This window comes from Etheostoma cragini, chromosome 9, assembly GCF_013103735.1.
Source record: "Etheostoma cragini isolate CJK2018 chromosome 9, CSU_Ecrag_1.0, whole genome shotgun sequence".
Taxonomy (NCBI): Eukaryota; Metazoa; Chordata; class Actinopteri; order Perciformes; family Percidae; genus Etheostoma; species Etheostoma cragini.
The window spans coordinates 2,324,446-2,337,009 of NC_048415.1; the positions used below are offsets into that span (position 1 = coordinate 2,324,446).

Consider the following 12,564-nt stretch of genomic DNA (forward strand, 5'->3'; position numbering starts at 1 on the left):
ACACACACACACACAAGGTCACACACACTCAAGTCATTTGGGAGCAGCTGCAGTCAAATCAACAGCCTCAACATCCGTTTAAAGACATTTGAGGCGCGACTCCTGGCTTCACCGTGCGTTCGGCCGTCCAGCAGCCTGTAGGCTACTTTATTCCCTGTCTTGTTCTGGTGATATTTTTCTGATTAATAGAGACAAACAATGCAAGAGCGCGTACTGTGATCTGTTGACGCCCCCTTGCGTCTGACAAGCAGCACCATCATCCGAAAACATTGACATCCTCCATTGTCTCCTCAAACCAGTAAATATTCTGCCCATTGATATGACATATATATTAAGCAAATCCTCCGTGGGACGTTCGGTAAACGAACACAATGCACACCATCACCTTAAAAAAACTCCAGCAACCTCACGGCTTGCTCATTTTTATTATAGGCTAAATCATCGTGTCTCGATGCAAAACGTGAATGACTGAATCATAACAAGCCTAATGTTTAGTGGAGAGGGCAGAGGCGGAACAAAGAGGATCATTGTTGCCTGCAGATGCCCGTCAGTGGTGCAGTCGCCCTTTGAAGGCTCTCCAATCGCAGCGCATAGCGCGACCGAGGGGGGGCGGGGCTTGGACCCCCCCCCCACACATATCTGCTTCCAAACCCGGTTTAAACACCGTGTCCCATTGACAAGACGGCGACAAAACCGAGCAGCGTAGGCTATTCCATCGCGTCTGTGAACTCCACACCGTCAAAGTGGACCGGTGATGACTTGGAGCTCGCAGATTCTAGACTTCAGAGACTAAAGTGATGCGCACCTCCAGGAGGTCACCGTTTGGACAGGTATGAGACCTGTGGCGCACATGGATGAAGGACCAGCAGATGTTTAGTTGAGTGTGGATGTAGCTCCATATTCCACTCCTACACTACCAGCAGGCCTGGCCCACTTCAGTCCCACATGGATGGACCCCGCTGTAGGAGCTGTACTCATGGAATACAAAGCCCGTGCTGGTGAGCATGCCTGTCAGTCCGAGTCCACTCCTCTCCGGGAGCCTCTCCACAGCTCTCTCCACCCTAACGCAGCTTCTCCATTCGGACATCTCCTGGTCGCTTCAAGCCCCCTCGCCATGAGGACGAGTGCTCGGTGATTCTGTGCCTCTGCACGCCTGCACGGACCGGGGACCCCTATATTTGGATCGTGCTTTTGTTGGCTACACACGCAGGATCTATCTGAGCCGTGGGCTTCCTTTGTGTCAAAGGGCTTAACGCAGAGTGCGCGGAGGGCAACAGAGCGGGGGCTTTGCTTTACCCGCTGTTGCGCCCAGCTGCTCTCTTTGTGGCCGGGTCGTGATGGCAGCCGGCCGGCCGGAGGAACAGGACCACCCGCCCGAGAACGGCTTCACCCCGCTGGAGCACCCAGTGCCCCGGCTGCTTCCGCACATCGACGGCTCGGTTCTGCCGTCTCTGGGGGGCTTTGGGAAATATCAGAAGCAGCTCGTGGTCCTGACCTGGATACCGGCATTGTTCATCGGCTTTAGCCAGTTTTCGGATTATTTCCTCTTGGCTCAGCCTAATGGCACGTGCGTGCAACCTCTCTCAAACGAGAGTAACTGGACCACGAACAGCCCGCCGGTCAACGTCCCCGGTGGCGCGCCCGCGCTGCAACCTAAAGGCAACGGCACCATCAGGGAGGGACACGGCGACGACAGTGGCGGTATGCTGTGCGCCTGCAAGGAGTGGAGGCTGGAGCTGCAGACGGGACTTAGCCAGAATGTTGTTACCAAGGTAACGAATGAGCACCATGCTAGATCCACACTGTATCTCTGTGCTCTCTGACAGAGGAGACAGCTCCCTGTTCCCCATCATCTTCATCATCTTCATCACTGACAGTCTCAGTTAAGAGCAGAGGTTGAGACAACTGACAAGTTACTGACCATAGTGTGTGTTTGTGTGTGTGTGTGTGTGTGTGTGTGTTTTGAGCATGGCAAGTCAGTATTAGGCTACATTATTAATGAGAATATTTTTCAACAGTTAGACAACATCAAATTAATCGGCCTATAAAATCCCATTAAATAATCAGCGTGATGTTCCATGCCCTGTGTTCCACTCACTAAACACTTAACTTGTGCGAGGCTGGACTACCAATTAGGCAAAGTGGCCAACTATCTCAGAGCCCTAGAACCAGGGATGCACCCTTTCTTCCTCCAGATACTGATTCCGATATCTCACCTCGGTGAATCTGCAGATACAGAACACGGACTCGTCCTGACTTTGTGAATGTAACTAATAGCAGAAACACTGATATTTATAATGACAGTAAAGAACCTGTATCAATATACCAATCTGCTTAACAAAGATCAGTGTATCTTTGCACAGTATTCCAGGGACCCAGCACTGACATAAAAAGGTCTTCATGTATAACCTAATCTTGACTCCATGTTTTAAATACTGTTAGGGCTGGAAATTGCAACTATTTTTATAGTTGATTAATCTGTTTTCTTGATGAATCGATTAGTTGTTTGTTCTATAAAACGTCAGAGAACGCTGAAAATGTCAATCAGTGTTTCCCAGAGCCCAAGATGACGTCCTGAAATGTCTTGTTTTGTCCACAATTTAAACATATTCAGTTCACTGTCACATAGGAGAGAAGAAACTTCATTTTTTCAGCTTTGTGCTTAAAAAAAAAAGATTGTTTAATGACATTACAGCAGAGCCAATTCTGAGCCAAAAAACAACTTGTAGAGAGAGTGGAAGGAACGGGGGCCATCCTTCCATGTCTAAAATAGAGAATTTTAATAACTAATTTTCTGCTTTGGATCCATTTTAGACAACAGCATGTTGTAAAATGATAAAAATGGTATGGTCATAGCAATCCCGGCTTCCACTGAGAGTCCCCCCCCCAACTCTGTTTTGTCAGATAACACTGGTGCTAATAGCCCGTACATAATAACCCTATACTGCCTGAGTTCTCCAAATCCCCACCGGCTATTTCACAGTCCAGACATCGGTCATAACCAATAATCATCTCATTCTCTGCTCCTCTGCGCAATCAGATGCTGAGTGGAAGGGGGGGGGGCTGTAAGTAATTGTTAAACACCAAACACTATTTTGACATAGCTGACTCGCTCTGCTGCACTCTTCCTTAGAGACTTTCAGGGTCGTGCACATGTAGAGAGCACACATGGTGCTTCCACATGTGTCCCTGGCTGAGTTTCAGATGCTGAGAGCTGCAGCGGTGCAGTTTGCACTGACCCAAGGGCCTCAGAGGAAAGAGTGGAGAGCTATTTCTGTTACTATGGTCACGTGCTAGGGTAGCACGATATCGACAAAATATGATATTACAACATCAATGTTAATTTCTATATTTTTAAACATATGTAAAATTACAAAAGTTAAAGGAGAGCGCATCAAAATACATTCATAACAAATTAAACAAGTTTTCTTACAACACACAAGTTTAATTTCAGCTTTCAGCTCAGCAGGTGGTAGGCTCCATAGGGTTTGTCACGCAGTGGACATGTGCACTAACATGTGCAGTTGGCACGGTAACTGGCCAATGAAACGTGATCATTTTCGCATTTCAAGCTCTAAATCAAACTAAGCCGCACAGCCACCAGACGGGACGCGGTGCTCCACAAAATATGACATACTTATTGCAATACTTTCAATAAATTGCGATAACGATACTGAGTCAATACAACCTGCACCCCTAGATATAATATTGCGCAACGTGATATTGCGATAACGATATTGAGTTGATATATCGTGCACCCCTAACACAGTCCACATTCACACACATGCTCGTCTCATCCCTCTTACGCGCTTTCTCTCTTTTTGCCTTCGAGATACACGGTCGAATATTTTAAAAGTGTTTGCACCATGTTTGCACACTCATCAGCCTTCATAAATTGTCAAAACGATGAGTCGGAGAGTTTGACAGACTTCGGATGAGGAAAGCCCACGTCTTTGTGGTTCTGTGCAGCTTTTCAGACAAAACAGCTGCTAATGAATTCCCTTTTATCTTTTTTTGTGTGGTTTTCTCTGAAAAGTCGACGTAACGTTGCCCTCTCTCTCTGTTTCTCTCTTGTTTCAGTGGAACCTGGTGTGTGACTCAGCCTGGAAGGTGCACATTGCCAAGTTCTCTTTGCTGGTGGGCTCCATATTTGGCTACCTAGTGATGGGTGTCATGGCTGACTGGTAAGCTGCCTCTTTAATGTCCATTCTGTGCCACTTTACAGCTTCTGTTAGTTAGAATCTATTCCTCTGAGGTACAAAAAAACACATTTTCTCACATCTACTCATATTTAGCCATGCAGATAGTTTAGGTTTTATTTGTATAGGCTTCTGTCTCTAATAGCGTTTTTCCATTATTGGTACCTGCTCTGGTGCCCCGTCCTCCTTTTTCCATTGCAGATTAGTACCGCCTCATGAGACATGAAACAGGTTCATTTGACCCAAGGACAACATGAGGCTTAAACAGTTAAAGGCCTGTAGGACTGTAACAATTAACACATAATTGTAAAAAAAAAAAACAGTTAGACAATGATGTATTAATTGTTACAGACCTACATGGACAATTAAAACCAAGTATACTGTATCTGCCCGGCGGAGGTAGTCAGTCTGTAAAGTCCGGTATAGTCATTGTGGTCGGGCTCGTGGGAAAAAAAGTCCCTTCATTGTGTTTGGGATCAGTAACCATGGAAACAATGTAAAGAAAATGTGCAGACCAAAGAGGCCTCAGCTCTGACCCGACCCATTGACCTACTGACCCCCCCACCCTTACAACAGGAAGTCTACAGAGTCTGAAGCAAACAATGACTGGGATGATCCCTTTCACATCACTAGCTTCTCTTCTCAGTTTGTGAAAGTGTTTTTTTAAACACTTTGCTTCGTCTTTCTCCTTCTTGCTTCTCTCTGTTTCTAAAGGTTTGGTCGACACCCGGTGTTGATTCTCTCGGTGCTTTTCATGCTGGTGTTTGGTCTGAGTGTTGCCTTCTCTGTAAACGTCACCATGTTCAGCACCTTGCGCTTCTTTGAGGGTTTCTGCTTGGCTGGCCTCGCTCTCTCCCTCTACGTGCTCAGTAAGTACAAACTGTCACCTTCTCCGGCCTCTCTGCTTTTTTATTTTTTTTATTTCTGCTTTCCTCGCTACTGTATTTCCACTTTCCTGTTCCATCATTTACTTTGTTTATTTCATCTCATAATTAGTACCTGAGTAGTACAGTATGGATCCCTAGAAGCGACATATGGGAGTCCTGTTTTTGGGAAATATTTGGCTTGTGTCCCACTATAGAAACACCAACCCCTGCAGACTGACCTGAACCGACAACTTTTATTCTCACATATTGCCATACATCTATTGTCTTTTAAGAAGTATTTTTTTTGCGGGTGTTTTCAGTTAGTATGCTGTTTACACACTAAATTACATAGTTATGCAACTATTTAACATTATCTGCTTTTTTCGTATTGTTTGTTGGTGCAGAGACTTTGCTTGCAAATGCAGTCCTGTTTTACCAGTCTGTCTAAAGTATTTCCCTCTACAGTATGTCATCTCAGTGGCTCTGCATAATTGCCAGTGGCCAAGGTGACACCAAACGGCTAATAGCATTTTCATTTTTCCAGAGAGTGACTAAACCCCCCGCACTGCACTCCCCGCTATCCCCTCTCCCTGCTGCACCCCCCTCTTTCTCGCCCTGTGCAGGCCTCCTCTCTGTCGGGCCAGTAGGAGATTAGTCATACATTATGCGTGGAGTGAGGGCAGACTTTAAGCTTGGGTGGTGGGGCGGGTTTTTGTACCTCTCTGCAGGGGGTTCCCGATAAAGCTCTGCTGAACTGCTTCTTTACACAAACAATCAAAATGGACGCCTCCGAGTCGTCTGCCGAGAGACTCCTGAGAGTTGGATTTAATCTGTGATGTACACAAAGGCCAACAAAGACTAATAATGCGTGGGATGGTATTTTATAGCCCTGTATATGATGGGTACACTATAAAGACTCTCACAGTACGGGGTGACTGGGTGGAGGAAAATATGTAATTGGGATTTTGTTTCCGATTATTATTGAGATTTAATGCAATGACTATCCATAAATTTGAACTTCAGGCCTGTGTTTATGCTTATTGTTAATCCAGGGCACACTTTCCCTTCTCTCTCTTTATACGACTCTACAGTTTGCTTATTCATGTCTCACACATACACACACTGTCATTTCCCTCCTGTTATTTCAGTCTGTTTGCCAAACAATGTATCTGTAATGGGATGGCAATTTTTTTGTATGTCACTTGTTTGTGTGCTCGGTGTGGACAATGATGGGATAAGTAACTGTGTGTGTGTTTGTGTGTCTCCGCTGTTTGTGTGAAAGAACAGATTGTTTGCATGCACTTTGAAGAGCAACAAAAACGTGTGTGTGTGTTTTGCGTGAGGTGTCTGTTGGTTGTGTGAGGTGTAGATGAATACAGTAGGAGGAGCAGGCGACTCTCTGCCAAAGAACGAGTCAACTATGAAGTAAACTCACAAATAATAGACACAACCGCCCCGTCAATAGTAAAAAAGGCTAATGCAGAATAACAGCACCAATAAACACATCCTCAAAGGCTGAATGCATACTGTACTAACACGTTAGCTGTGAGGCAATGCAACCCACACATTTATCTCATTATTCGAACTAAAACAACACAGATGCAGAAAGGAAAATGAAAGGTCTCAGCACTGTACCATGTTTCTGCTTTTAGTGTTTTCCGAGAGAGGAACACCGGTCACCCTGCAGGACATCAGTATTTTGGCGGTGACACATTGATTAGTTCCGTTGGCTCTGTAGTCCAGTGCATTGGGTTTTCAGATAATAGAAAGAATATAGAAAAGAAAAGAAAAATCATAAAATAATGGTTGAAGAAGTAGGGTTGCAAAATTTGGGGAATTTTCCAAGTTGGAAACTCTCCGTGGGAATTAACGGGAATAAACCGAGAATTAATGGGAATAAACCTGGACATTATTTTATTATTGCTTGTTAAAATACTGTTAGTCTATAAAAGGGAACTTAAATGTAGTAAAAATCTTGCAGCATAACCTCTGTTAAAACAAACTGGTTTAATGCAATTTCATTTGAGAAGTACTCGTATCTTTTACTTCAGTTAAAGTAGCAAAACTGCTCTGTAAAAATACTTTGTTACATTTATCATATCCCAGGAATATTAGCACATAAGTAGCATTTTTATGTTACAATGTTACAGTTGGGGAAGGTGGAGCATATGTTAACTACTTTATGTAGTGTTGGATAGTTTTAAAAAAGTACAATATTTCCCTCTGAGATGTAGTGGGGGAGAAGAATAAAGTAGCACAACATTAAAATGCTCAAGTAAAGTCAAGGTAGCTTCTTTATTTGCACAAACATAACTAAAAAGATACAATATATAATTAGCAAGGGAATGTTAAGGAGAAGTGCTAATCCTAACAAAAAAACCTCCATGGGCTTGAAAAGTGGCATTCTCCTACTTTTAGTTTACTACTTGACTAAATGTACGTATTTATTATATTATGTATGTATGTTCCATTCAGATGAAGAGTGTAGGAGGTTACTATACGTAGTCTCTCAGTTTTAAAGCCCCGAAGCTAATTGTACAAGTCGAATACACTTAAATAGCATTGACATTAGGGGCGCTGCATAGGGGGGAAAAGTTGGGACAATTCCAAGGGCCCATGACTGGCAGGTGCCCCAAAAAATAAGTAAAAACTAACATAAAATTAATAAACTAACCCCATTTGATTTTTTGTCATGGGGCCCAAAATTCCTGGCGGTTTCCCTGGTCGTCATATTCAAAACTATACTTACCAAGCTTGCAGTCTCCCATTCGAGGACCCAGGGCCGAGCCCATCATTAAGTTCTCAGGGTTAGATCTGGGATTACGGCAAGCATCTTTAAAACAAAGTCCTACAGTGCAAGAAACGCGAGCAGTCAGACAATCACACAGGTTGTAACCAAGACAACAGTTTAGCCAATCTTATTTGGAAGAGAAAACATCCATCACAGTTACTGCACTGTTCAACTTTGACCTACTGTTCTTACCATAGTTGTGTGCGCAGTTTTCTTGTGCAATAAGCGATTTTTCCATGGCCTCCCATCTTGGCCATGTTCATCTCCGCCAAAACGTAGCAACACATTTAAAAAAAAAACTGAAACGGGGGGGTGTTGAACACTGTTGAGTGCATAAGGACAGGACTGTGTGACTGATTTAATAACTGAATGTCACTACAGCTTCACAACTGTGGATGCACGAGCAGCCATGTTGGATTTTTAGCTCAGGGTAGTGCAATGCTGTCCGACTTCCGTGCTTGGAAATTCCAACTTTGTCCTTAAAAATACCAAATGGACCGCCTTTCCATTACCATGAGTTCACATACGTGTCTCTATGACTAATCCAAAACCGGGAGACACACTCACTAAACAAGAGAAAACATAACTCAGAGCCGTTTCACACCGTTCTGAGAAAACATGTCGTTCAACATGGAAATGGAACCGTTTTCAGATTGAACGCGCCCCTGTTCTCCAGCATGTGAGACACATAATCAGTTGGATTGAAGTCATGTGACTAACTTGGCCAGTCAAAAACATGTTACGGTTTGCCCTTAAAAGACGGTTGCCCCGTCTGCATGTTCAGCGTCATAATGCTGTTGCGTTGTGCTGAAACTGAAGGGGGAGGGTGTTGATGTTAACAGCTATTATGGATGTAAAATCCCTCAAATTAACACTGCAAGCCAGCACATTAACATCAGAGTCTGGTAGACTGCTGAATGCTAAATATGCTGCAACAGCGGGAAGCAGATCAGATAGAGAGATACAAAATATGCATGTAGCACATGTATAGTGCATAATTTATGGATGATTGTACAGTAAGTTTGCATGTGTGTGTGCTGTGGTTACACTGCTTCATCTTATCATGCCCATGTTCCCACAAAAATACTCTTTCCACCTGCCTCTTCTCTCCCTCCTCTCACCCTCTGTCACTGTAAACGCAGAACCACATTTCTATATCTAATTCCAGCACCTAAACTCTCCTCTGCCTCATTCATCCCATCCTCCTCCTCATCCTGTCTCTCTCTCACTACTATTTCATCACGACCAGCACCCTCACCCTCACTTTCTCATTTTCTCCAGGCTCAATAGATATCCCTCATCGTTCGGCTATCTCTCTGCAGCATGCAGCGAATAATAAACTCCACTGGAGCTGCCAGCAGGGGCTTTAGTTTGCTCTGCTAATGTAAATGTGTTGATTTGTGTGTTGTGTGCACATTTGGTAGTTGCATTCTGGGTTTATTAGTTTGTAATTTAGCACCTCCCTCAGGACCGCGGTCTAGGAGTTGGAAGGAAGGAGCTTTTTTTTTTCTTCGTATCTTTTTATTTGTTATTCTTCCCATAACCCAAACCTATCTGGAAAATATTATAATATTATGTACTACAAGTGCTGTTTGTCCAAGAACGTATGCAAAGACAGGAATACGCTGAAACTCTATCTTCTGAGTATGAAATACTCCATTGGCTTTAAAGGGTGCTCCTTCACACCAGAGAGCAGACGTAGGCAATTTAGGCTTACAGCTGTTACAATGGATTCCAAAAGCATCAAACGTCCACAGAAACTTCTCAAAGTTTGACACCATAGCATAGTCAATTTCTCTGCCATTGATCCATAGCTTCATTATGTTCCCAAGAATCATTGTTTTACCCCCCCCCCCCCAAAATGCTGCTTCATGTGGGGAGGCCTTTAGGCCATTTTATGGTTGTGTGAAAACTCCGCACCATAGCTACGGCGTCGCGACCCTTTCGTAGTTCTGCATCGGGGTTGGGCGTGTTTCTTTGCATCGCGGTGCCTTTCACCGCAAGAACGCTAAGGGGTGTGTGGGTTCCGCAGGATCAATTGCAAAACTCTTTGTTTACCTGTGCCTTTGTGTGTGTGCCTAAAGACGGCATGTGTGTGTGTTTGAGTGTGTGTGGGGAGTGGGTGATAGAGCATGGGAGAAAGTGAGAGAGTGATGGCAATTGTCTTCGGAGCAAGTTGTGACTCCAGAGTCATAGCTGCTTTCCGACCGGAGTTTTTTTTCCAGTTTCTAGAACATAATATTTTCTTCTCGCGTTCCGACTGGACCAATTTGGGGATTATTAAGTTCCTCTGGCCACAGGTCCTGTATCTGTCAGTTCCTACTTCAGGGCAGGGTCTTTTCCCTTTTCTGCATAGTGGTGGTTAGATGGCTGTTATAATAACCAAAGAAAAGGTCTGTTCCTATGGCCGGTGTAGACGCAGAAGGGTCTGCGGGGGTCTGCGGGGGCACACCAATACGAGCCCGGAGAAAGTGAGGGCGAGTGTGCCGGTAGTGATGAAATGATAGTGAGGAAGAGAACCATAAAACGGCCTATAGTGGGACACAGAAGTAGGGCATACAGCCTTGTTGTGGACAGTAACTGTGAGTGTTTGGAACAGAGGTAAACGTCTGAGACTAGGACTCAGTCAGACATATGCTGTGGTGGGAGCGTGTTTGTTTCAGGTACCAAGGCTTTTCATCCACCAAAGCACTTATAACATCATGAGGAAGGATTTTACTGTTTTTCAAGTTATCACGGCAGCTATCATTGTATCTTTCGCAGCAAAGATTGTTAGAATAACAAGTGAAATAGGCATTCAAGTTAATATTGGAAACTGTCCTAACGAAAAACGCCCACATAAGTCAATTTTTATCAAGCAGCATATAAAAGTAAACACAGAGGTTTTTTTTTCTTCATGGAACAAACGGACCTACGTCACGTAACAGGAAGTGAAGTATTGCTGATTTAGACCTATCAAAATAGCAACCATTTCACAACATTACCAATGTTTTGGTAAACCGTGACAGTTACGTTCTCTGGTTTAGATATGAGGTTGTATTTCCTAATTTATGAAATGCTCCTGTGGGTCGTATTAGAGGGCACAAATAAACAACCTGTATCGGTGAAGGGTTTTGGAGGACTCGTTGCCTGCTGGATCAAGTTTGCATTGCATTCTTACGACAGTGAGGCTAGGTTCAAAACATTTTTGCAGGACTACTGCGTTGGCAGATGGACTGGCCTCATTCAAATAAACTTAATCTTGACGTGATGTCACTAAGACTTGACTGCCATTGGACTTGACTAGTGTTTTGACTTGGTAAGATTCTGGAACAATTACAAATGAAAAAGACAACCTAAACCAGACCTTTCCAAATGCTGTGTTTTAAATGTCACCATTCAGAGACCTGAAAGACTCGCATAAAGTCAGTCAAGAACTTGAGACTTGTTCTGGGTTGGGCCAAACAATAGCAAAGAAGTAGATTGTGCTGCAGTGGAAGCAGTTTTGGAATGTTTTCAGAGTGTACATCCTATAAATCCCAGCTGACTGTAGCTGTTGTAGTAAGATACAAGGATTTTCAGAGCCACTTCTCAAGGCCTACAGAGAGCCAGCATGTGGTGCTCAAAAGATTGTTTTGTTTTTATTGAGTGAGGCTTGCAGGGCCCAAAGGAATTACGCTGCAGTTGCTTTTACACCAATGGGAAAAGGTTAATATCTTTGTCTCTTCCTCTCTGTCTCTGCTCCTCAGATACTTGTAAGCAATGACAGGGACATGCAGTATATGTAAAACAAAAGTGTGTGTGTGTGTGTTTGTGTGTGTGTGTGTGTGTGTGTGTGTGTGTGTGCGTGTGTGTGTGTGTGTGTTAAGAGCAGGGGAGAAGTACTGTCCTGTCATGCCATGCCATGCCTTTGTCAAACCTCCTATCTGTTTTCCATCCCTGCCACTTTAGGAAGTCATTTATTTAAACAGCAACAGATCAGTTTCATTAATTATTCATTCTGTTTATGTCATGTTCTATAAAAATGCCACAAAGAAGTAAATAAAATGCCCATCACAAGTAACCCGGGCCTGACTATTTCAAATTGCTTGCTTTGTTTTTCCAATCTCAAAGGTATTTAATTTATAATGATATAAAACTGAGAAAGGTGGTACATCCTCCCATTTAATAAGCTGGAAGTAGCTAATGTTTGGCATTTTTATTTTTTATCCATGTTAATCCATTTTATCCATGCTCTAGCGACGGTAATATAAGTCTATAGGTCAGTTGGTTGGTCTTCCACGCTATTATCTCAACATAGCGTCAACTACAAGATGAATTGAATTCAATTTATACACACACACTCCCTGTGACACACACAGAGGCTCTGAACTCATGCTGTTAGAAAGCCAATCGTCTCTGTGCCTTGTTCTCATGCCCCGGGCAAGGTTATCGAGGGAGCAGCAGACAACAGAAAGTGTGTGTAGTGGTGGTGCTGTCAGCCATTTGTCATCAAAGATGAGTGTGCCATTAGATCAGCTGCTTCTTGTTGCCTTCTCTTTGTTTCTAGCCTCCCTTGCTTCCATTATGTGTTTTTTGGTTCCCACTCCCGTCTGCCGCTGTTCAGATGTAAGGACAGTGGAGAAGCTGCTCAGTGAAAAGAGGAGGATGAGGAGGGAGGGAAAGGGGGTGAGGAGGGTGGGTAAAAGTGTGGGATGGTGGATTTACAAAGGTTGAGGGAGCCACTTCA

At 43.8% G+C, this 12,564-nt stretch overlaps 1 protein-coding gene across 1 annotated transcript in view; it reads left to right on the forward strand.

Annotated features, from left to right (window-relative positions):
* The first annotated feature begins 1,337 nt into the window (after positions 1-1,337).
* The window catches only part of LOC117950540 (solute carrier family 22 member 23), a 20,195-nt gene continuing 8,968 nt past the window's right edge, over positions 1,338-12,564 (forward strand). Inside the window, exons 1-3 of the mRNA XM_034881669.1 lie at positions 1,338-1,772; positions 4,081-4,184; positions 4,914-5,068. Coding sequence (XP_034737560.1) covers positions 1,338-1,772; positions 4,081-4,184; positions 4,914-5,068 — 694 coding nt within the window. The remainder of the gene's footprint in view (positions 1,773-4,080; positions 4,185-4,913; positions 5,069-12,564) is intronic.